We start from the raw sequence: 27,391 nt of genomic DNA on the forward strand, positions 1-27,391 counted from the left end.
TTTCGGTATTCTGGAATGCTTATCCTTATAGAAAATAAATTATTAAAAGTGAGGGATTTAAGAATATCAGAATGAAAAGTCTCTACTCGAATTACAGTAATAAAGTGCATTATGTACTTTCTTTAAACTATAGTGTATTGAAATTTTTCACCATTTCCACAGGACTTCGTGTTTTGAAGATTACGTATTCTGGGGCATCTCTCTGGTCGTCCTGCATCGTGCTGATCACATGCTCAAGGAGACCTACCATGTGTGGGAAGCCACTATTGGTTCAAAGAAAAGTCAAAATCATCATCTGGATCAGAAATGTGCGTTCCTGTGCATTTGCACCGGATACTTTCTGTGCTTTTACTCGTGTACATTTTTCTGAAAATTGCCTAATCTCTAGACCAGTGGTACTCACTAGAAATTAGAGGAGAGCTAAAAGTGAGAAATAGTAATTTACTGAGAGCTACAATGTATTTCACAGTATTGAAGCTTAAAAAATGAACGGATTTTTAATTACCGGTGTTAAGTTGCACCTCTTCTGAATAATAGCCTACTGCTTTCTCATTCACTTAGAACGACACTTCTATTTTCAACAACTTCAGCTTTTTGTATCGTTCTTTTTCTCCTCTCCTTACTGTTCATTACCAATAGAATTTTGATAATGAGCCTTTCTTTTACTCTTCTATGCAATGGATTTGCTTTTGTTTGTGGAACTTCATTACGAGTTCTGAAAGGTTACCTTGTGAGGATTCTGAGAGATAAACATTTTCATAAGATACGAACGGTGTTGATGGTGATAAAGATGATGACGATGACGTCAACATACCTTTCGTGGGTTCCTGGGCGGTGTCCTTCCCTTCCGTTATAAGGGTAGTTTGTTCAGGTGATAAAGGTGGTGGGGGTGGTGGAGGCGGTGGACGCGGTTTTCGTGTAAAACCCGGTAGAGATGACGGTGGCTGGATGAAAGGCGGGGGAATTCTTCCATTGCCACCACCACCTGCGCCTGGATACTGAGAGGGAAAGTTGGGGAGGAAGCCTGGCGGGGGTGGCCCCTCATTGTTGAGCTCCGTTGAATTTGGGTCGGCAGATGAGTTGCGGATTCGTGCCCAAACTTCAGTCTTGCTTGTGAATTTGCCATCGAATACTGTTACGTAAAAGAACAGCTGTTCTCCTCCCTGAAAAATACAAAAAATAAAGTACATTGTTATAAATGGCCATATTTTGCATGATAAATTGAGAAAGATGTCTGCAAGGTTAAACTGAACTTATGCATCGTAAAATGAGAATATATCACAGGAATAGACACTTTCAGTGCTGTATAAAACAAAAATCATCACTGATATCGATAGTATTTTCATTGTTAACTTGAACTGTAGAAGTTTTGATAAGATACATTGTTGGTACTACTGTGCTGATTGTTGCGCTGTCATTAGAGCTAAGACGGCTGTCTGTGATATCGAGTTGCATTTTGCGATGTTAGGTTGAGAAACTTCCTCAACTGCGTGAGGACACGTCGACGGTGAGAACTTCATCTGCCAACAGATTCACTGTTACCGGGGTATTACAAATTATTGGAAATTATATAAACGAAACATTTTCACAGCGCTGGATTGGCCGTGCAACAGATGAAAACTGCATTCTTGTACGGCGGCCACCAAGGAGTCCCGACCTCTCACCATGCGACTTTTGCTTTGGAGATTTGTGAAGACAAGGATTACGTCCCCCAACTTCATAATTATTTAGATGAACTGATTTTAGATTACTTTTTCAATTCAGATTAAATAATTTAGATTGAAATGAACTAGGCTATCGACTTGATGCGTACCGTATGACACAAAGAGTACATACAGTACTAAACATTTGTGAGTTTCCAAAAGTAAACTTGAAGAATTAGTTTACAAAACAATATCAACTGATTCCTGATAACATTAATAGTTTTGGATTTATAAGCCATTGAAAGTGTCTATTTCTTTTGTAGTAAACCTATATTTTTATCATGCAAAACATTATTACTTTTTGGAATGTAGAATTTCACGGCCGGCATCATATGGATCGATGTCATCCGGGCTAAAGGGCCGTGGTCTATTGGCGCTGTTGCTACCATACGTTTCGTCTGCTGCTTCGGCAGACATCGTCAGTGGTGTGGCACATGGGAACGCAAAGATCTCCTTAGCGTGCTGGTAACTAATGGGACTGTGGCTGTAGCAGCCGGAGCAGCAGACGAAACGTATGGTAGCAACAGCGCCAACAGACCACGGCCCTTTAGCCCAGATAACATCGGTCCATATTGTTATATTTCGTTTTTCAAATCCAACGTCTATACACAGGATACGACTCAAAAGTTGCAAAACAAAATTCTATGACGAACGTTTTAAGAGGATTTCGATTGTTTTACTACGGGATTGTATACGCTGCTATGTGGACGCACTCCACCATTGTTCCATGATTGATCGTCATTCTAGCTCAGCGAACATTCACAGCCGTTGTATTCTATGGGCAACGTTATTGAGACAAAGTATACAGTTCTCCGCATCAGTCTTAGCTCAGCAAGTTAGGTCAATGGCCAGTAATTATGTACCCAAAAAAAGTACCTGTCATGGCTTATCTTATACTAGAGACGTAGCGTGATCTCCGCACTCGTAAAATTTATTAGTATCTAACTACCTCCTTGGGGTTTCATGAAGAATAGGAAAAACATTTGTTGTACTTATACAGTTAGTAACTAATGGTGTGCAAGCATCCTTTGAATTTCAACCCATCAGAGCAGTTTATGACAACAAAAACTTACAAATTATCACATACAAATTGTGACGCGTAACTGGCAGATTTTTTTATAAGTAGTAGTATGACTCATAATACGCATTAACCCTCCTACCCCTATCAAAATCACATACCGATCTTTGTTAATTATTTGTAAAATAAATATATTGACTATAGACTTACAAAAATGTAAAAATATAAAATAAACATCATATTTTTAAAAATACAGGTTGGTTCAAACGCCCTGTTCCAATTTGTTGTAAACGTATACAAAAACTAAGTAACTTTACATATGTTACTGGTGAAACTATGAGATAATATAATTATATTACCGTAAATTTGTATTTGCCTCCCTTCCATTTCAAGACAAACTCCTCAATATTATAATTGAAGGGTTCAGAGCCCAGTGGGCCAAGATTCATTTATTAAAAACGTATAAAACAAGGGTTAAATTTAAGTGAATAGCACAATTCAATGAAACATATAGCAAGTAATATAACGTACATAGATAAAAACTAAATGATAAGTTACTCTTCATTAAATTATGTTATTCACTTAAAATTTAACCCTTGTTTTCACCGTTTTTAATAAATAGCGCTTGGCCCAATATGGCTCTCAACCCTTCAATATAGTTTTGACATGGTGGAAAACACATTTATAATGAAAGCCACAGTAATGTACAGTAACATAAATTGGAAAAAAATTCAGTTAATCCTTGAAATTTAAATATTCGAGTACCATATTAGGCCTACAATCATGTGCATCTCAAAATTATTTGTTTATAATAAAATAAAATCTTCCAAAAATTGAGTTCTAAAATAAATAAATACAAATATAAAATTAATAATTCAAATTTTAGTTCTTTGTTGAAATTCAAATATTCGGTCACCACCTATACTACAATGAGCATCTCGAAAAAAAGACTCCACTAATAATTTATGATTTCTAAAAAAGTCATTTAAAAAACCATAACACACAAAAATAAAAAAATGGGAACAAAAGGTCATGCCTCATGATTATATATAACAGTATAAAAATTGTTACAAATAACACAAAAAATATAAATAAATAAATGGGATCACATTCATAATTACGAGGTTATGGTAATTTTAAAACTGCAGAAAAAATTTTTATTTCAGAATTTCACTAACAAAAATGCAAAAAAAAATAAATAAATAAATAAAATAAAATACAAACAAATGATTGCTTATGTATCAGTCTCTTTCATTTAGAGTGGAATTAAATCACATTTTCGAAAATGCCTGCCTGAATCTCAACGCAACGGTCCGCACGGGTGTGAACCGCACGTGTAGCATTTCGCAGCTTCACACGTTTGTTCCTTATTGTCTCCTCCGCATATAGAATGCGTTGAAGCAACTCTTCGCGTGTTTTTACCTTAACCTGATACACGATGTCTTTCATCCACTCCCAGGTTCAACTATCAACAGCGTGCACGTAGTTATGGCAACAAACATGCATAGCGCTTCATTCACTATGACGCGTTTCGAAAACGTGTTGTAACTCCGTAATTATGAATCATCGTCTATACTAATAATAAAACTGTAGACTAACCTAAATTTATCTCGTAATCTTCGCGTTATTAAAAATAGCATGTAGGCATATAATGGACTATCCTGAGATCGAAAATACTATTTTTGACATTTTTGTTTGTATGTCTGTAGCCTATCCTTTCTTACCTTTTCACACGATAATTACTGAACCAATTTCTACGAAAATATGTGAAATAAGTTAGGTCTCACTTAGATTTTAGACTATATGGTATTCAAATATCCTCTGATTGAGGTTCGGGCTGATAATTATTATCAGGCAGTGCATCTCACTTGACGATATGTCAGACGAAGAACAATTGTTTGTATACATCTGAAGTCTGATTAGTGTAATTTGTAGCTAATCGGCGATGTATGCAATAGAGGGAAAGAAACTGGCCACTCTACCCCATTATCTTTTGGCCTAGTTGCCTCATAAGTGGTGCCTTCTTGGTATCACTTGTGAGGTTCAGACCTGTCTTCGGACAGTTTACTATACAACAACAACAACAGCATGGTATTCAAAATACTTTCTTTAATAGGGAGGTTATAGGGGGGACTAAAATAAATCGAAATATTTCGCTTATTATTCATTTTTTTGGATAATATTACATAACAAAAGTTACTTTACAAAATGTTTGCGACAAGTTTTATTTTAATCAAAATTTGTATAGTACCGATATTTAACGAGATATATGAGTTTTGAAATTACTATGCGCTTTATATACGTGCCACCTCAATCAGGCTGATATAATAAAATGAAAACAAATTAGCTGATCAGTATTCCCACCTTTATAACCTAACGACTTAATTTAGATCATTCAAAATTGATACTTTTACAACTCCTTTCTTGATTTCCAGTTCACTTATATCGAACAGACTCTGTTTCTAATAATACTTGTTGCTAATCCTTACTACGTCACTATTCAATCGGATCGTTATTATGTCTATTTCTTAACTGCATTACATTTTCTATCCCACTAATTTTCTACATGCTATCACAGTCTACTATATACAGTCACGAAGCTTGAGTTTTGAGGGTGCTAGAAACAATAGACTGTGACGGTACTATTTTGCATTGCCTGTAATGAGGCGATATTAGCGATCCTAGTGGTGAGCAACTATCTAATGTTTGTATATTTACTACGTATTGAGCTTCGCGACTGTATATACTAGACTGTGATGCTATGCTTCACTATCCTGGCTATCCTCCGGCACCATCTTCCTCAACCTATTTTCATTACCTCTATCTTCTCACTTATCTTTCTACTTAACTTCTCAAATGTATTACCTAATCTACTTGCTATATCCTCAATCATCACTGGACCAGACACATTCACTTCACCCACTTCTGTCATCTTCTCTTCACTTTTCCCCATTTCAGACCTTGCACTCACAGAAACACTTTCACTTCTCCTTTCGGCACTGACCTTCCTTCCCAATAAGTTCAAATTTTTTTCAAATTTAAATTCAAATTTATTCACAATTTACAATTGAAATGGTACATATGAATAGATACCCGAAATGAGCATATGCTCGTGCTCGGGTACAGTCCAGTAGTATACATAAATTTCACAGATATCAATAATAATGTTGATGATAAAATAACAAAATAACAGTAACAATAATAATAATAATAATAATAATAACCGTGACGGAGATTATACAAAGATAGTAATACAAATAACTAATAATAATAATAATAATAATAATAATAATAATAATAATAATAATAATAATAATAATAATAATAAAACAAAATATTAACAATAATACAATAAATACTAAGACTGATAAAATAAAATATAAAACCACTTAGCGAGAGTTAACACGAGTTAAATAAGCATATAATAACGAGAAAAAAAATAACGAAACTCGAAAATCAACAAAAAAGTTCGTCGTATCGCAGACGACAGCAACCGCCGTATTGACATTGTGTTATGCATTGTTGGTAGAAGGGGGGGAGCCGAAGGTCTACATCCCGACGTTCTCTTCGAATCTTTTCATACATTCATGGGAAGTTAATGTTGAAAAACAAAATGTCTGCGAGTCAAACTGTTCATTATTTCCAGGATAAATACAAATAATACTGAAATATATTAATGAAGTTTAAGTTATAGATCTCCCTTTTTGTGCCAGAGGTATCATATCAAAATATTTTATGAATGGCGGGGAAAATATAAATTTCAAGAACTCTCTAGTGACAGAGATAGTGACTTAAGTGTATCTATGGCGATGCTAAGAAATCACTTCCCGAATTACTTCAATTTTTACTCGTGTCACTAAGCTTCATTACGCGTGTGTAACATAAGCCGCTCTTATCTGATTTCTTCCCATATGTTTTCTTCTTATATATTCTCGATCTCAGCATTTTCTGGTTCTATCTCGCTTCCTCCGGCACGTAATGCTTATTTTGAAATTCAGCAAATTCTCCGTCGTCTATACGTACATACCTGGTCAACGATCTTGTTATCATCCACCACGACTGCTGGTTGAACAGACTGTCCATCACCTTCACGTATATTTTGTCCCAGTTCGAATTTCGATCTTCTCTTATCCTGTGTTTAGTTGTGCTGGTAGGTATTATTCTATGCCAGTGATTTTCTTCATTTTCAATACTCTCCAGTTTGTGCGATATCTGCGGTTGCTTCATTTTATTTCCCTGTTGGCCATTTTTCTTCATCACGATTGTAATTCCATTAGTTTGTCCATTAGTATCTTACTCTCTTAGGCTATAAACGAAACCCAATATACTATTGTAATTTTGAATAAATTTATTATTTACGTATTCATGTTAGTTTTGAGAGAAAACAACGCGAGGAAACTGCTGCTAGCGATGTTATTGTTAAGACAAACTTTAATTTAAGAATCGATCAAATATTTTTATAACCCCGATAAGAAAATATGAAATATGGATATAATGTCAACAATTGGAATAAATCTTTATGAATAAAAAGTGTACCTCGTTCTATAATAAAAATAACATTGATTTTAAAAAGTATTACAATAACCCGTAACAATTCATGTCTGCTGTACGTATACCTGGATTATGATTTTATATCTCATTGAGTGAATTACGGAAATCAAGTGTCCGTCATTATTAAAAAATCCCGAAAATAGCAGTTCGAACCCAACTGAGCACGACAAAGTTTTATCAAATATTTTTATAACCCCGATAAGAAAATATGAAATCTGGATATAATGTCAACAATTGGAATAAAGCTTTATGAATAAAAAGTGTACCTCGTTCTATAATAAAAATAACTTTGATTTTAAAAATTATTACAATAACCCGTAACAATTTATACTTGCTGTACGTATACCTGGATTATGATTTTATATCTCATTGAGTGAATTACGGAAATCAAGTGTCCGTCATTATTAAAAAATCCCGAAAATAGCAGTTCGAACCCAACTGAGTACGACAATGTTTTATCAGGACTTTCTTCGAAAAAGAAGTCGAATCTCGACACCAGAAGGGGTCATTTACCATCCAATTAAGAAATCGTGTATGTTTATTCTTTAATATTATGATTTTGCACAGCGACAATTGACCTCAGAATTAGCGGAATAGATAATACATTTTTAAGATAAACGAGAAAATAGGCTTCACAAAACTAAGTGGGCCGTTAAACACTAACATGCTTAATAACTTAGGTAAATTTCTGTCCAGAGTCATAATGAGATGGGAAAAAGATAAAAGAACTAGTTGAAGAGAGATTATAATGTGACAGAATCCTTCACTCTACAAAAGCTATTAGTTAAGGAGTAACCAGATTAATAACTTGTTAAACAGTTTAGTAAACAAGTTAAAAGATGAAATAGAATAATAAATGAAAACATTTAGGAATGGTAAACATTAGTGAAGTGAGTTTATTATTATTATATTATTATTATTATTATTATTATTATTATTATTATTATTATTTATATCCGATAGATAATATTTTTAGTCGGTATAGTTTATAAACATACAAGTCTTGCCCCCCACTCCTCATACTTGCCATTCTTGTCATTCACTACTTCCATTAGTTAGCGCTAAGGGTCTTTAATCCTCTTAACCACCACTTACAAAACAGCGGGGGGTTTATTTGCTGCATTATCTAGTCCTTGCGATTTTTCTTGCATTTCGAGTCTTGTCAACCAGGCTTAAAATCTTCTTATAACCGGCATCACATCGACTCAACTATATTACATATAAATCCTAGATCTATGATTATTACTGCATTCGTGTCCTGTTGTATAGTATAGTATGGTAGATATACAGGGACATCACTTTATTTTTACTAACATTTTTAATATTAACCTGTCTATACCTTTAGAGAACCGGAAACACCGCTTGCTCCCCCCTCCAAGACTGGAGTTCGATGATACTGGCGTAAAACACAAATCACTCTACTAGGTATAGGAAGGAAGAAAAGTAGTTCATCCATTTACGTAAACTAGGAAATATCGCGATTTTGAGTTTGATAATTTTCATTAGGTTTTTCTTTAATGAAAGTACAGTACTGTATTAAGAATAAGTGTTTTTACTCACGAAGTGAGTTATCCATGCGAACGTATTCATTATGCGGTGTATATTATACTGTCTACAGCACATTAGCGTACAATATAGAGAAAGAAGTTAAATTGAAATATAATCATAATATGAATATTTAAACACAATTTTGAAAATGGTGGCCGTTCATTTCGATACAGGCTTCAGTTCTTTTGTGCATATTATCGCACTATAGACTATTGCATCTAATTCCAGTTGCCAGTTTCGTCCTTCGTACTAGTAACTCATGTTGAAATAATTCTGTACCTACTCTAAGTACTGTAAATTCAATCTTCATTTCTGCCCGACCCGAAAATATAAAATTACTCACACATGCTATCTACTGTCCGTCCAAGTGGTTATGCCGCAGGATTGTAGAAAGGGAGGAAATCACGTGACAGTTAATTACTTAACGAGGCCCTTTTATTTAAGTTACATTAAACAGCTGTATAATATTACGTAAACTTCCAATTCCTAAGAGAAATTAATGTTTTCAGAAAAGAGCTAAGACAGCCCAGCTATTACAGAGTGGCGAGCAGAAGGAGGTGGGGGAAATCGGGATGCGACGTAGGCAAACGGACAGTACCTGTGCGAAAATATGATTCAATATTGAAAGCTCTTTCGTCACTGGAAAACGCGAACATATTTCTGGAACGTACTATACTCAGTAACTCAGTACTGCTTACTATCTGCGGTCTTGGTTCTGTGTGGAGTTGGAACTTCCTTAGTAGAAGGGGTGGGAGTGAAGTACATTCAAAAACTCAGGTACAATAAAAATTGAAGTAAAAATAAAATGATGTCCCTGTACAATATTAAATAATACTATACTGTTATTTGCAGAGCTGGAAAATTAAATACAGTAGTAGTTCATAAGCTAGTATTGGTGAAACTATTATGTTATATTTACTTTGCATTTGATATGGGAATGACGGATTTGAACTGGAATGCATCAAATCCGCCATGTTCAGACAAGATTGATGAGAAATAAATAAATAAAATAGATATTATGATTTATGTTGTATCTAACAAAGAGATAATGCGCCTTAGGGATCACGAATTTTGTGATATTGTTTCATATGAAAGTCGAAATATAGCCTACAACTCTCAGAAGATGCCGAATTATTGTCAACAAAACGTACGGTCTGCCGCCTCTTCCCGTTTCCACCAGGTAACCGCGGTAGCTCAGAGTGTAGGCTTTTGAATACTTTCAAAATATTTTATTAATAATATTGAAATAGTACTTATCGGAAATTTCACAATGAATTACGAGCGTTTGAATGGTTGGTAATGGAGAGGTTCAGAATTTGTTTATTTTAAGCTTTTCTTTTGTTATTATTCTCCGTTTGGATTATTGTAGACTTTATCACAAAAGTTTTTATTTTGATGATAAATAAATAGAATGGACACCAAAATCTCTTTATTCGAATGTATAACTTGTGATGGACATGTCCGTGGTCCTGGTAACACAGGGGTTTTAATCGGGTACTACGTTTCCTCTATGGCATCCCAAAAGTTCTTCATAATCAGTTATTACGAGTGCAATGTACACCGACCGCCTGTTGTGCATTCTGGGTAGTGTCTGATGAACTAAGTGGTGCATGTTTCTCGACGCTATCGACATCTATGAGCTACGGTCGTAAAGTCGAGACAAATAACGGGAAGCTAGAGACCCTGCCATGTCACATATTTACAAGTAATGAGATTGTTCTGGGTATGTGTTCAGCACGATGCAAGATCAGCGTTTAAGGGATTAGGTACAGCTTACAGCAGTAGTAATTTTAGAAATATTCAACATCTTTTTCCTCCATTACTATATCTTGTGTAATAATGAAAATTGGTAGGTGTAAAACACTGTCCTTCTGTTATATGAAAAAAAAATATATATATATTTTTACGATTTAAAAAAATACTTTTTTTTTTCAAAATTCAAAATGGTGGCAGTTCACTGTGCGGTGATGAAGCTTTTCTCTCGTAAATCATAAACTTTTTGACTTTTTCATATTGTCTCTCTTTTATTTCATTTCTGAAACTCATGTTTATAATATCATGCTCTTTCAACTAAACTACTCAATAAATATTTTTTTATTCTGTTTTAGAAGAAAATACTGATATTTCACCATCTTTTAAATGAATTTATTTTTGGTCAGACAATCTATCAAAGGTAGAGAAGTGATTTAGCATCATATTGTAGATATGACATGCATAAATACAAACAAAAAATTTCATCACAGAATGTAGAATAGTTTTTGAGTTTTTGAGAGAAACGCTTCATCACTGCACAGTGAACTGCCACAATTTTGAATTTTGAAAATGAAATATAAATATTTGTTTAAATCGTAAACATGTTTTTTTGCATGTAGCAGAAGGACAGTGTTTTACACATCCTACTAATTTTCATTATTGTACAATATACAGTAATTGAGGGGAAAAAATGTTGAACATTTCTAAAATTTTAATGCTGTAAGCCGTACCTAATCCCTTAAGGTAGCACAGAACACAGGTAATCTACGGTACTTCAGCGGTTGGAAAAGGCATAAATAACGTGAGACTGAGAGAGAAAAAAGGGGAAACCCGTAAGGTGAGATACACGGACATTTGGACGTCCTTGAATGCGGATTCTTAACTGAAAGTAAATGGTTATGACAGCTGGAAACCCAGAGACAATTCGTCTCACTCTAGGTTGAAACAAGTGACTTACTCGTCCGACGAGTGACTCGTTAATCTTGACGACTCCCGTCGTGGTGTTAATGACGAAGGGCAAGGGCTTGTCCTTGGAATCCCCTGGTCCGTTGAAGCCTTTTAACTCTAGGCCGTACGTCAGAGGCTCCCTGTCTGGATCCTCTGCCTTCACTCTCGCGATGACTTCTCCCACGGGATCCGTATCCTGAACAACCCAGTTCCTGTCCAGGTACATCACAGGGGGTGTATTGTCGCTCAACTGGCCCCAACCTGAAAAAAAAAAGAATTAAATTATTACGTTAGCGATCACTAAGCATGCAGTGTAATTAAATTATTTTGTTGGTGTCACGGGCTTATAAAATGCAGAGGTCATTATATTTTAGTTTACATTTTAGTACTTGTATGTCTTTAATTTTCTTCAATTACAAGTGCCTCGCTATACGTTCATATATCTTTTTAATAGGAGGAAATATATCAGTCGCGTGTTCTATGAAAAAAATTAAAGAAAAGACTTCATTAAACATAAGTGCTAAAACTTTTAGGTGCTTGCTAAATATTCTAAGAAAATGAAATGTAAGAAGATTTTCCCCAAGTACGAGTTCTTTGATTCATTCGCCATTGTCATTTCATTGTCCCTTCACCAAATTACTAAGACATCATTGTCTCTGTACATTTCCTTAGCTCAAAAGGAACGTTGACTACATCGACAGACAAAGAAAGCAGTTCTCTGGAAGTACAATAAATTTTGTGATTTTAATTTTATATGACTATTTGGATGAACTGATGAAATATGAAAAAATGTCTTATTGGTGCATGATTACTCTTTCCATCGATTTTCTCTCTGAATAGTGAATATATTTGTAAAATTCAGTACATTCTATGGTTTCCACGCTGCATACAGAGGAAATATACGTGATTTGAGAGGTGATAATATCGGTGATTCTGAACAAAAAAGTTTATGTGACCTTATGTCCCGTTCTTAACGTTTCGGAGAAAACTAATCGAAATAATGAGGAACGGGAAAAGTGCAGATGATAGTAAATTAAAACATGTTACCTTATGTTCTGTTTGTGTAGCCTACTTTTCTTTACAGAACATGTTGAAAAAGTTCACTGTCAAATTCAATGCACTTTGCAGCTCTTGTAGACAGTTACTTTGTTGCTCATCTGAGCTGATCGGACATTCCTTTACTCAAGAGCATAAGCATGTAAAATGCGAGCGAGAAGTTCCTTCCTTGTTTCCACTTTGCGCTTGTAGACTTCACTCTTAATCCAACACCACAGATAGTAATCCAGTGGAGTAAGGTCGGGTGACCTCGGTGGCCAAGAAATTACTCCACCGCGACCGATCCAACTCCCATTGCGCATTGAATTGGCCAATAAAGACAATACTGCAACCAGATATCGTTTTGGTTGAGTCTGCTTGTGAGTTCCGATGGACATGAGACTGACGCCCGTGATTTTCAAACAGCTGTATGTCAGATACTGTTAAGAACAGGGCATACGTTCATATAAACTTGTTTGTTCAGAATAACCAATATTGTCACCCATCACTCCGTGTACCTTCCCTCCTAACTCACCCTGTATATGCCCCAGTCGATTACAAAACATTTTTAAACGTTTTATTTTATAGCATTTCTTCCTTTGGTTACTGAATAGTATCGTTAGAAAAGTAAAGTTTCGTCAATATAGCACTGTATTCACTTCAGAATGTGCCTTAAGTTGAGCGAATGATTAAATTTTTCCTTAACAGATGCACAATTTTTATTTTTGTATGTCAAAATATCATAGCTGCACCAACTTAAATTCTATATAATTTAAACAAATTGTGGCCTATATTTTTTTTTAAATGGCAGAACACTGTAATACGCTATAATGTCCTGTTTGTAGGATAAATTCATGTTTCCTATAACATTTTACTCCGTATAACTTGTTTTTTAAACTTTCTGTAGCACAATTTTTTATATTGGCTTTCAAAATTTTAAGATACCTTAAGCTTTGAGAATTTTATTGGCACTTTTATATAAACAGCCTATTCAGGCATGTTTTTCAAATACAACAAAATAATACATTTCTATTACATAGAAAAGTTTTCTAGTAACCTAAAGAAACATGTGTATGAAGTATCATTTGTAGCGTCAATTGTTCCGAAGTTATATACCTTTTCGCAATAAATTTAAATTACTGGATATTGTAATCGATGTTTAGTGTAATTTAAAAAATATTGTGCACCAGAGCTTTAAAAATGGCGTCATACCAGATGACAAGGCTATAAATTCACGCTAAATTTTAAGTAATTTAGGCCGATATTTCACATATCAGAGGATATTTAAAGAGGAAAAAATAAGTTACGGAAAATGCAATCAAATTTTGATGTAATTTAAAGAAACTTGTGCACCAGCAGTCGACAAGACAATAATGCACGTTAAATTTTATATAAATTATTTTTCTAATATAAGTGTATTATTTAGGATTTTTTTGAAATCAATACTTTTTCACTTTATTTAACCATCCTCACCCCCAAAGTCTTAGCGGATACAAGTATTTTCGCTTTCGTTGGCGGAAATCTCAGAGTCCATTTTGCTGAAGCTGCCGTACGCGCACGGACAGGAAAAACAGTGGTGGAAGATGAGAAATGACCTCATTTGTGGGATTTCTGTGCGTGCGATAGCAATTTGGAGGCGATTTGAAGAATGGAAATTAAAATCATGTCAACACGCTAGGTTCAGTAATTAACCCCAAAGCACTGAATTATACAAGTCGTCTCCCATCTGTCCTTTCACTTTCAGTGACACATAAACTACTGAATTTTGTTACGATCTTTCCCCGTTGTTGCCAGGACCGCCAAATGTGGGGGACGGACACCACTTCAGTGGCGTGGGGGGGGGGGGCGGACCTCAGGAGCGCCCGGATACATTTTTAGACATATTTTAAAGGGAGTAAAACACAACGTATTCTCAAAACATTTTTATATGAAAGAATAATTCTGTTAAATCGGGTATTATTGAAATATTTATTATAATAATTACGTTCAATATGTTTAAGACATCGTCATACTCCTTTATATATTATTTCAATGTACCGAAGTACATATGATATTTCCATGCAGAGGGAACCCAAGAGTTGGAACTCAATCAGAGACAATTCTGTCCGACGTCGGGGTTGTATCCGGTGTGGCTTAGTGGATAAAGCATCAGCACGTAGAGCTGAAAACCCGGGTTCAAATCCCAGCGCCGGAGAGAATTTTTCTCCGTTCCATTACTCTTTCATCGTCATACTCCTTGTTAGTGAAACAGCATGGTAAACGCGGTTTAGTAAACTGAAGTAGATTAAGAATCACTTGCGAACACATTTTAAGTGAAGAAAAAATCAACAAACTACTACCCGTCTGTTGGAAATTGACCGGTGTTGATTCTACGAATTAGCATAGTGCGTCATTCTCCTCCACGAATACTTTGATCTCCTCATAGCCTCGAGCTGCGAAATTGCCTACTATGTATACGACAGTGGCGACATTAGAGCTTAGTGGTCAAGTAGTAGGCCTATTGAACGCGCAGTAGCAATGCTATCCGCTGAGTGTGGACTAGGTTCAAATGTAAACAATAGTGAAGTTATAGAACAATTTATATCTGATAGAGTGAAACGATTCAAGCTTTTCTCTGCTTCGACATCTCAAACAGTAAAATTGATTATATTGACTTCTCAAGACTTTCTATAAATATATTTCATTTAGAATACTACTGTACAAAAATTAATTGCACTGCATTACTTACTAATAAATAGGTTTTAGAGAATCCGGAGATTCACTGTCGTCCTCACATAAGCTTACCATCAATCCCTATCCGGAGTAATATTAATCCAGTTCCTAGAATCATATCCCGCCCCCTCAAATCAATTTTTATATTATCCTCCAATTTACGTCTCGGTCTCGCCAAAGGTATTTTTCCCTCAAGTTTCCCAACTAACACTATGTTCGCTTTTCTCGATTCATCCATTCGTGCTACATGCCCTGCCCATCTCAAACGTTTGGATTTCATGTTCCCAATTATATTAAGTGAAGAATATAATGCGTGCAGTTCTGCGTTGTGTAACTGTCTTCATACTCCTGTAACTTCATCCCTCTTAGCCCCAAATATTTGCCTAAGCATCTTATTCTCAAACGCTCTTAACCTCTGTTCATTTCTCAAAGTGCCAGTCCAAGTTTCACAACCGTACAGAACAACCAGTAATAGAGCTGTTTTATAAATTGTAACTTTTAGTTTTTTGAAAGCAGACTGGATGACGAAAGCTCGAGTATCATTTATATTTGAAGGTTCCGCGGAAAGAACATGCTAAGCCACTTGTCTTAATTTTTTTTTTCTGGAAAGCATGTCGTAACTTTAATACTACGTAAAAAGATATTAATTTACATATCATTTTTGCGTTAGTTAACATGTTACAAAGCAGGTTTTTTGCCACTATGATTTACTATAAAGATGATTCACTTTATGAACTCGCATATGACAAAAAAAAAACTAAACTAAACAAAAAGTGACTTAGCATGTTCTTTCTATGGACCCTTTATTTCTTCCTGTTGTTCCAAGATAACTGAATTTTTTCATCTCTTCAAAGGATAAACCCAATTTTTATATTTCCATTTCGTACTATTTTTTGTTCAGGAGATTTTATCATACACTTTTGTTTTTTTTTTTATTTTTATTTATTTATTTATTTTTTTTTTCGAAATTGACCTTCCAAACCTATCTCTTACTTGCTTCTAGTAAAATTTCCGTGTTTTCTATAACAGTTTGTAGTTTTTCTCCTAACACATTCACGTCATTCGCATAAAGATTGAACTACATTACACTACAGTACATTATGCAACGAGCCTATAATGGTAGTAATTAAGACGCGAGTATGTTTATTAAAAAAGCGCAAGCGAGTTTCATAATTTTGATACGAGCGTCTTAATTACCATTAAAGGCAAGTTTCATACGACTTTTTATGCTCGACCATATTTCTAACTTGAAATTATTCATAAGTATGCATGTTATTCTTATCGGACTGGGGAGCGGAACTGACCTTGTTAATTATATCGTAAATTGTGAGATGTGCGCAGACGCGAAAGTATTGATTCTTTCCGAGAAACAAATGTCATTGACCTTGATATAATCTAGAGAGTAAAATAAACATTAATCTTGATATAAACTTGAAATTGATTTAGACATTGAAAAACGAGATGACAAATTGAATTTATTTGAATATTATTTACAATTAACGCTAATTATTATAGTAACAGAACATAACCTTCTGCGACAGTATTGGATTTCCAGCCTCCGTGAGTTTCGCTAGTTGTCTTTCGATTGCACATCCGAGAATAATCGATACTTGCGCTTTCATGTTGCTACAATGGTGCTTTCTGATTGGTGGAACACCTGAACTTTAATGAATAGGTATACTTTAATGAGGTCCATTAAAGGGCTGCTACCAGGTGTATAATTACTACATTTCGGCATGGTCGAACATAAACTTATTTATATGTGCATAATATTTTTTTAAACATACTTGCAATATTTTCACTAAGGTATACCTGCATTTATGTTTTAAATTATATTGTACAATTTCTACTGATTGTTTTTTATTTCTCTTGCCAAGCAATATTTCAATTTCAGGATCAAACAGGTTATCAGATATTGTAATAGGCGTTTAGCTTGTCGTCCTAATACTTTATTTATGGACTTACAATAGTATTCATTGAAGTATTGGCGATGGGGAAGAGCTCTGACAAATGTTTGTAGAAGAGGGACGCAATTGCTGACTTCTGAACAATTGACAAAAATCATGCCATCGGCTGTAATTTTACGTCCTGTTTAATACATACCTTCTCGAATAACTCTTGAATTGATCTAAAAACAGATCACAACTTTTTGGAATATAATGGCTGGTGAATGTATGACAGGAGCAACATAAAGAAGGCTGCGATAATTATCAACCAGGGCAACAGGCCTTGTTTCGTTGCTGGAGCTTAAAAACATATTTAAAATTTAATTTAGTGCTGAAATAATGAGTTGCAAAAATTTCGAACGATATTATTCCATTACAAATACCTACGGGAAACGATTAAACAATAGATTGACTGAAAATATTTGCTATCGACTGGCGTGCGAAAATCACAAAGCACTCGCCAAATCGTGAATAGACCCGTTATATGAAAAGAAAAGAGGGAAACTCACTTTCATTCAATAGTCAATGGTTCCAGTAAATTATCTCTCTCTATTTTATTAGTCGTAACCGCGTACTTACATTCAAATTCATATAATTTATTACATGAGTTCCGCTTGAAGTCAGTGTACTGGATGAGGCACTTCGGACTTGGAACATGCAAAAATGACTACGCTATGAAAAAGACGGAAACGGTCTGTAAGAATAGGTAGGGAACAAAATTAAATTCGAAACATTGAACTTTGTTACTGTAGTGAGGCATTGGCATTAAGGATGGAAGACGAAAGCAAAATAACGGCAAAGATACACAGCAGTAGACTATAGGCTATAGGCCTACCGAATGGGAACATAAACATATTAAGTATGTAATAGAAGAATTACAATAATTAAAAACTGTAATGCATCAGTGCACATTGAGAAGATTAACTCTGTATGTAGATGAAATTATTGGGGATCATCAGTGTGGATTTTTTGTATTCGACAGATATTGGAGAAAAAATTGGAATATGAGGGCAAAGTACATTAGTTATTCATAGGTTTCAAAAAGGCATATGACTCGGTTAAGTGAGAAGTTTTCTCTAATATTCTTATTGAATTTGGTATTCCAAAGAAACTAGCTCGATTAATTAAAATGTGTCTCAGTAAAACGTACAGCAGAGTCCGTACAGACCAGTCTCTGTAAGATGCTTTCCCAATTATCTGCGGGCTAAAGCAAAGAGATGCACTATCACCTTTACTTCTAACTTTGCTCTAGAATACGCTATTAGGAAAGTTCAGGATAACAGACAAGGTTTGGAATTGAAAGGGTTACACCAGCTTCTTGTTTATGCGGATGACGTGAATATGCTAGGAGAAAATTCACAAACGATTAGGGAAAACACGGAAATTTTACTTGAAGCAAGTAAAGAGATAGGTCTGGAAGTAAATCTCGAAAAGACAAGTATATCATGATTATGTTTCGTAACAACAACACAGTAGGTCAACGAAATGAAAAATATAAAAATTGGAAACATAGCCTATCCTTTGAAGAAGTGGAAAAATTCAAATATCTTGGAGCAACAGACACATATATAAATGACATTCGGGAGGAAATTAAACGCAGAATAAATATGGGAAATGCCTCTTATTATTCAATTGAAAAACTTTTTTCATCCTGTCTGCTCTCGAAAAAGCTGAAAGTTAGAATTTATAAAATACTGTAGTTTTATTACCGGTTGTTGTGTATGGTTGTAAAACTTAGACTCTCACTTTGAAGGGGAACAGAGGCTAAGGATGTTTGAGAATAAGGTGCTTAGAAAAATATTTGGGGCTAAGAGGGAAGAAGATACAGGAGAATAGAAAAAGTTACACAACGCAAAACTCCACGCATTGTATTCTTCACCCGACATAAATTAGGAACAGTAAATCCAGACGTTTGAGATGGGAAGGACATATAGCACGTATGGGTGAATACAGAAATGCATATAGTGTTAGTTGGGAGGCAGGAAGGAAAAAGGTCTATGGAGAGGCCTAGGCATAGATGGGAGGATAATATTAAAATGGATTTGAGGGAGGTGGGATATGATGGTAGGGACTGGATTAATTTTACTCAGGATATGAACCGATGACGAGCTTATGTGAGGGCGGAAATGAACCTCCGGATCCTCTAAAAACTATTTGTAAGTAAGTAATGCATCAGAAGAAATAATCATCTGCAAGCGTACAAATAGAATCCCAAAAGCCATATTTCACTATCGCCCAAACGGGAAGACAACTCTGGGTAGTTCAGTGAAACTTTGGGTTAAAAATTCAACTGTGAAATTGTAACAGGCCATAGGGAAGAAGACATTGAACGAATTGCTAATTTACGTTGTGTAAAATATAAAGGAAGATAACATTGGACATAGACTAAGAATGGAGGGATTCGTGTAATAATTCAATATAATATAATGAACGTCTTATTAAAAAAATCTTATCTGTAAAAAGCTTAATCAGAAGAATGCAGAACAATGTTGACAAAGTTTTTAAAATCATGAAGAAAATCAATGTAGTGAATGGGAAATGCAAGTAACATTGAAGTATATAAAATTCTGCAATATGGAATTTCTCGTTAGAGATCTTTTCTTCTCCACTCTGTCATATAGTAGTGATCGACAGAATTTTTTGTCATCACACTTCTCTAGTTGAAGAAGCGAACTGAAGCCGAAACAGAGAAAACGCAAAGCAATAAATAGAGTTTACACTCTTGAGAATACAAGTTTGTATTTTCGCAGATGTGGGCCTATATATTATATAATAATCTATAAACTAATGCATATATTACTCCTGCTCTTCCAGTCAAGTTAAACGACAGAATAATCCCTTTTGCTTCCTGTGTTAAAAACCTCGGAGTTTACTTTGACACGCATTTAAACTGGAATTACCAAGTAACCCATATTATCAAAAAAGTGTTTTTCATAGGTACATTCCTTAAACAGCATTCGAAAATTCCTCCCGCTATCACTCAAGAAAATACTAGTGGAAACACTAGTAATGCCCCACTTCGATTATTGTGATTCTCTACTGGCCGGCCTCAATGTGTAACCAGTCGCAAAGATTACAACGTGTTCATAATTCTTGTGTTCCCTTCGTCTGCGATGTTCGTCGCGCTGACCACATTATCCCATCCTTCCAAACTCTAAACTGGCTACGGCTTAACGAACGTAGAAATTTTCATTCTCTTGTTCTCCGTTTCCAAGTCCTTCACACCTCTACGCCTACCTACCTTGCCTCCCGTTTCAGTTACCTATCATCATATCATAATCTCTTCACACGCACCCAAAATAGCCTCATACTAGCCATACCAACACATAAGACATTATCGTGTTCATCATCATACACAATCTCGCTTTCGCGCTTGTGGAATACCCTACCCAGTGACATCAGAGACTGTCGGAATTTAGTAGCGTTCAAAAGTAAACTTATTAAGCATTTTCTTACTGCGTAGAGTAGGTTTAATTTTTACTTAGTTAATAAAAAAAAATCTCTCTTCTTAATTTTTACAATGAACTGTCTAGCTTTTATTAGTCTGTTAATCGTTTAGTACTTTGATTTTTATTGTATTTGTAAATTCAATATTAATTGTAATTGTATTCTTAATATTGTAGTTCTAATCCCCTGGTAGAGGGGAAGAGAAGCCCTGATATCCTTATCTCTACCAGGTTAAATAAATAAATAAATAAATAAATAATAAAAAAAAATTATATCTTGAAGCAATATCTTAATGATTTGTGCTTTGACCTAATCTCTTAAAATCTTAAATTGTTTTTTACAGGTGTGTCCTCAACCTGATTTCATCGATCCAGCTCAGCGATATCAGCATCAACGGAACGACGCCTCCAAGAAAGGTAATTAAAAAACTATGTTATTTTAAGAGTATCGAGCTGTTATACTTATTTATGACTCAGACTGAATTATACTGCATTATTTAAAAGTTTCACTTGCTATAGGATATACAACAAATATGTGGACCTGAAGTATTGCGGTGTTATTTTCCTTCTATATGGCAGTTATCGTTAAAAGTCCACTGTCTTGTCATTAGATTAGCTTATATGACGTAACATGTTCTGTATAAAGTTGAGACATGTGTAATCCTTATTTATGACTGCTTATATTATACGTAGTAGAGTCAGTCATTTCGTCAACTAGCGGTTGTACTGTGCATTCTAGTCCACAATGCATTATGCATAAAATTAGTGCCATCTGTAGGTATGTAGATACGTTTTATTTGATTACAAGTGAATAGTAGTCTCATTAATCCACTCGTTTTGGCGATTGAAGAATTTTCTACCCTTTTCCATGAAAAAAAAATGTTAGTGCAAACACTCGTGATGCCTCACTTCGATTACTGTGATATTCTGCTTACTGACCTAACCGTTACTTCGGCGCAGAGACTACAACGTGTTCATAATATGTGTGTCCGTTTCGTCTGCAATATTCGCCGGGCTGATCATGTAACACCATCCCTCGAAATGTTGTCCTGGCTCCGCCTAGAAGATCGTAGGAAAATCCACTGCCTTTCCCTTCTCTTTCACATCTTGCATTTCTCCACTCCTGTCTATCTTGCGTCTCGTTTTCAAAATGTATCCACCCATCATAACCTAGACACACGATCACAACACTCCTCAATATTATCCATTCCCTCCCACCGAACATCCTCATATTCATCTTCTTTCACTGTGGCTGTTCTTCGGCTTTGGAATTACCTACTGAGTAATGTCACGGACTGTCAGACATCAAACCAATTTAAGAATAGATTAACGAAATATTTTTGTAACAATTCTTGTTAACAATAATAGCTGTTTCAGGTTTCTCAATGTTTAATGGTTATATATATCACAGATAAATATCTAAATTACTTCATTATTATTGTTATTATTATTATTGTTATTATTATTATTATTATTATTATTATTATTATTATAACTATTTCTTACCAATGTTTATTATTGTCACACTAACATTACTTATCCAACTTTCATTATTTACTTCCATGTTGTTTTACGGTCTAGATATTAATGTAATACCGGTAACTATGTAAGCAATTGTATTCAATTAGAATTAGAGTCTGGCTGGGCGGAAGAGAAGGCCTACTAGTCTTAGCTCTGCCAGATTAAATAAATTATTATTATTATTATTATTATTATTATTATTATTATTATTATTATTATTATTATTATTATTATTATTATTATTGTTGTTGTGTTAAAAGTCCAAATCTTGTCATTAGAATACTGTAACTTATATGACGTAACATGTTCTGTATAAAGTTGAGTCATGTGTAATCCTTATTTATGACTGCTTATATTATACGTAGTAGAATCAGTCATTTCGTCAACTAGCGGTTGTACTGTGCATTCTAGTCCACAATGCATTATATATCAAATTAGTGCCATCTGTACATATGTAGGTACGTTTTATTCGATTACAAGCGAATAGTGTACGTGCGTGGCTGTGTGAAGCGTGTTACAATGACATTGTCAAGTGGAATATTTCGCTAGTATCTGAACAGCGTTCGAACATAAAATGTCAAAAGTAACACAAGACTACAAAAAAAAAAGTTGTATGCCTATTTTATTTCTTGTATTCTATTCTAATGATGAACCCAACTCTTTAATACATTCACTGTTTTGAATGAGGCATTATTGATAAGTAAAAATTAATGGTAGGAAAAATGTTCATATGTAATTTTTTTTTTTTTTTTTTTTTTTTTTTTTTTTTTTTTTTTTTTTTTTTTTAAGATTTGAGGCGAATATTATACTGCGGTGTAAATATCTATTCAGTAGTACGGGTTAATTTTCTATCAAATTTCATAAATTTAAATTTGGTCCAGGTCTTTTTTCTTCTTGACTGGCTCTCCTTTATCTTTTCGTTTTTTACGCTCGTAATAGGTACTCTAACGCTACTTCAAAACATGTTATCTTCCATTTCTGACAGCTGCTGCATTGAATTTCAGATGACCAGGAGAATAATTTTCTTTCTCTGTAAAACTCACGCCTAGAGTCCGGTGAACAATGTTGCGGACCCCTCTCTCGAGGTCCGATTCCTTATTCGGTTGTCTCTGAATTTGGTTCACAAAGGCAATGCCTGCCTCGAGGCAGCGATCCATCCATTTCACTCCTCGTAAGGAGGTAAGATTGTAGTGCAGAACCTTACTCCACCTCCTCGAAGCTAACAATAGAAGAATGTTTTATCACCTTTCATCTAGCCTATATACGGCACAATCTTTTTCCGCTTATGCGGGGAAATGAATGTTTAGAGCTTCTGATTGTCTGAATAAGTATTCAGATAAACCCTACTTCTTTACTAAATCCACGGAGTAACTGAGTTTTAGGGCAGAGTACACGCTAAAAGTATTTTCAAGTAGTATTTAACCAAAGCCATTCTATATTGCAGTAACAATAAACAATAGAAAGCTTATCAGAAATAAACTTTTGTGTATTTCAACGTGTCCTGGAACTTAAGGGATTAGATACAGCTTACAGCAGTAAAATTTTGGAAATATAAAAAAAAAAAAATTTTTACTCCATTACTATATCTTGTACAATAATGAAAATTAGTATGTGTAAAACACTGTCTTTCTATGTGAAAAAAAATATTTTTACGATTTAGAAAAACTATTTACATTTTTTTTAATTCAGTTCACTGTGCAGTGACGACGCGTTTCCCACATAACTTAAAAACTAATCATCATTATATGAGGAACTTTTTTTGTGTATTTATCTATGTAATATCTACAATATGATGTAAGATCACTTCTCTACCCTTGATAGATTGTCTGATAAAAAATAAATTCTTTTAAAAATGGACAAATATCAGTATTTTCTTCTAACACAATATAAAAATTATTATTATTTATTAAGGAATGTAGGTGAAAGAGCATGATAGTGTAAACATGAGTATCAGCAGTAAAATAAAAGAGAGAGAACATAAAAAATTTAATAAGTTTATGAGTTATGAGAGAAACGCTTCATCACTGCACAGTAAACTGTCACCATTTTGAATATGGAAAAAAATTATAAATCATTTTTTTTTACGTAAAGGTAATTTTTTCATATAGCAGAAGGACAGTGTTTTACACATACCAATTTTCATTATTGTACAAGATATAGTATTGGAGAAAAAAACGTTGAATATTTCCAAAAAATGTAACCTTTAATATGTAAAAAGTTTGGAAACTTCCATGATCAGAGTAAGCAGTTGCTTACATTAATTAATAACACAATATATTTCACATTTTGATATGTACTTAGATCAACCTAACACGTTTAATATTATTTCCATCTAATCGCTGTTATTACAAGGTGTAAACTATATAAACTGCGAAAATAATAATAATAATAATAATAATAATAATAATAATAATAATAATAATAATAATAATAATAATAATAATAATGTTTTATTTTCGCTGGCAGAGTTAAGGCCATAAGGCCTTCTCTTCCACTCAACCAGCCTTAATCAATACAATACATAAATTTAAATTACAAATATTTTCACTACACTTAAAAGGTTCTCCAGCAATAATCTTCACTACACATTTATTTAAATTTAGATAAATCTATAAGGTAAAGTAGTAACTTAATTTATGAGCTAATTTAATTCAATGAATTATAATTAATTTAATATTTGAGATAGCTAGTAAAATGATGAAAATTAATTTAATATAAGCTTACTAGGACTATGTTACAGGGAGAATATATATATTTCTATTTCTATAATGACAATACTGGTGATAGAGAATAAATTACTGAACCAAAATGTCTTATATAATTTTTCTGTAACTTTTCTGATTTTTACTAGAAAAAAAAATGTTATCTGTGAGTCTAATCTTTTCGGAAATAGTAGTAGACCGTCATTATTTACTTAGGTCCGCCACGTACGTTGCAACTGCGGTGACATCCTTGTTTACAAATCAGTGTACAATATGCTGTTGTCTCTCTGTTGTGGTGGTGTTAGCGTGTGTTGAACGGAAGATTATTGGCAATGACGTTCACATTTTCTCGAACAGTAAATATTAAACTATTATCAATCCTAAAAACATGATATTTTAGGAATTAAAATTTAAAAAATCACTACACATCATGTTCAGTAGATCAAGATGAACAGTCTGTACAATTTGTTTCAGTTTATATCGTTTATATCCTCTATAACTTTCGAGTATTTTACATCATACTGGTTTGCACGGCGGCATAGATTACTGACCACTCCTGGGTATCACTTCGCCAAACATGTAACCACTTATATTTTTAGATTTAGTGTTTGGATTTTTCTTCCTTTTGCTAATATAATAATATTATCAATTAGTTTTATTAATCTCTTATGCCCAGGGCTGGTCAAAATCGAGCATCCGACCGAGTGTTCGAAATTCAAGCGGTTATTGCATTCAGGCATTTTTGAGTACATAAGTAGAGTAACAATTGAAGGAAATTAATTACCAGGGAAAGGATTTATATGTAAATACATATTTACTTATAAAGCTAATATAATTTATATTTTGCATTATCTTTATGTTTCACAATGTGTAGGGTTGAAAAATCCTACTTTTATTTTCCATATTTTTCCATATTTTAGAGTTTAGTACATATTTTCGTTAATTTCCATATATTTTCCATATTTCATATAAAACAGTCCATATTATATTAGGTTTAACAATAAAACAAAACAAAATTCCATTAACTTTTAAAAATACATTTCAACAATAGAGATTTAAACACATGTTCAGTAATCCCTTTAACATCAGAGTTATTTGAAAATTAGCAGTCCTATCAACAATGGGAAAGTAAGTTACAAAACTGTATTAATTTAATTTAAAATTTTTAACAGACTTCAGTTGTGCAGCTCAACAGTTAAATGCCAGTCAGAGTACACATAGGTTCAGTTTTGTAAATCATACTATAAAGACGGTAAATATGCCAAAAGTACGTCATTCAGTCAATTTAAAATCAAAACTAACAAGTTACATTTCAGAATTTAAAGAAGATGGTTTATCAACTGACAATAAAATATTATTTTGTAATTTGTGTCAGTGTGCAGTATCATCTACACAAAAGTTCCTGGTGCAACAACACATTACAACTAGTAAACATCAGGCCAACAAACAACTAAATTCCAAGCAGAGACAATTGTTTTTAACACAACCAACAACATCGAATGTAAGATCTGAGTTTAACATCGACCTGTGCCGTTCTCTCATCTCTGCTGATATTCCTCTCTACAAACTAAAGAATAAGGTCTTCAGGGAATTCCTTGAAAAATATACTCAACATACAATCCCGGATGAGTCAACACTTAGGAAGACGTATGCTCCATCCATCTACGATGAGACAATACAGAAGATAAGAGATGAAATTAAAGATAGTTCAATTTGGGTTTCCATTGATGAGACTCCCGACAAAGAAGGTAGACTTGTTGGTAATGTAGTTATCGGTTTGTTAAGTGAACAATATTCTGAACGAATTCTTTTACATTGTGATGTTCTAGAAAAGTGCAATAACAAAACTATAGTTAAACTGTTCAACGAAGCTATGGGTATCCTGTAGCCAAAGGGTATTATGTACGATAATGTGTTATTCTTTATTAGCGATGCTGCCCCTTATATGGTCAAAGCTGGACAAGCATTATCTGTTGTATATCCTAAATTGACTCATTTTACTTGTGTGGCGCATGCATTTCATCGTGTGGCAGAAGTGGTCAGAGACAATTTCCCTAAAGTAGATTTGTTGATTTCATCAGTGAAAAAAGTATTTCTCAAAGCTCCCAGTAGAGTTAACGTGTTGAAAGAAATGTACCCTGAAATTCCATTGCCACCAAAGCCAATTTTAACTAGATGGGGTACATGGCTAGAAGCAGTTGAATATTATGCCGAACATATAGACTCTATTAACAATGTTCTCCTTGCATTGGACTCTGAAGATGCAGTCTCAATTGATACTGCGAAAACAGTTACCTGTGACATAAGTGTGAAGAATGACTTAGCTCACATTCAGCATACATTTTCATGCATCATAAAAACGCTCAAAAGTCTCCAAAATAGGCACCTTTCACTATCTGAAAGTTTTGAAATTATAAATAGTACTGTGGAACAACTGAATCGTGGTAGAGGTAAAGTTGCAGATGCAGTAAGAGCTAAGGTGGACACTGTACTTTCAAAAAACCCTGGA

General features: G+C 34.1%; 1 protein-coding gene across 2 annotated transcripts in view; it reads right to left on the minus strand.

Moving 5' to 3' along the window:
• The window catches only part of Cad96Ca (tyrosine kinase receptor Cad96Ca), a 327,323-nt gene that overhangs the window by 35,278 nt on the left and 264,654 nt on the right, over positions 1 to 27,391 (minus strand). For both annotated transcript variants that reach the window (XM_069839607.1, XM_069839606.1), the window contains exons 2-3: positions 11,531 to 11,781; positions 815 to 1,163 (exon numbers count right to left, since the gene is read on the minus strand). In XM_069839607.1, the coding sequence (XP_069695708.1) occupies positions 815 to 1,163; positions 11,531 to 11,781 (600 nt within the window). The remainder of the gene's footprint in view (positions 1 to 814; positions 1,164 to 11,530; positions 11,782 to 27,391) is intronic.

The sequence above is a fragment of the Periplaneta americana genome, chromosome 11 (genome assembly GCF_040183065.1).
Source record: "Periplaneta americana isolate PAMFEO1 chromosome 11, P.americana_PAMFEO1_priV1, whole genome shotgun sequence".
Lineage (NCBI taxonomy): Eukaryota > Metazoa > Arthropoda > Insecta > Blattodea > Blattidae > Periplaneta > Periplaneta americana.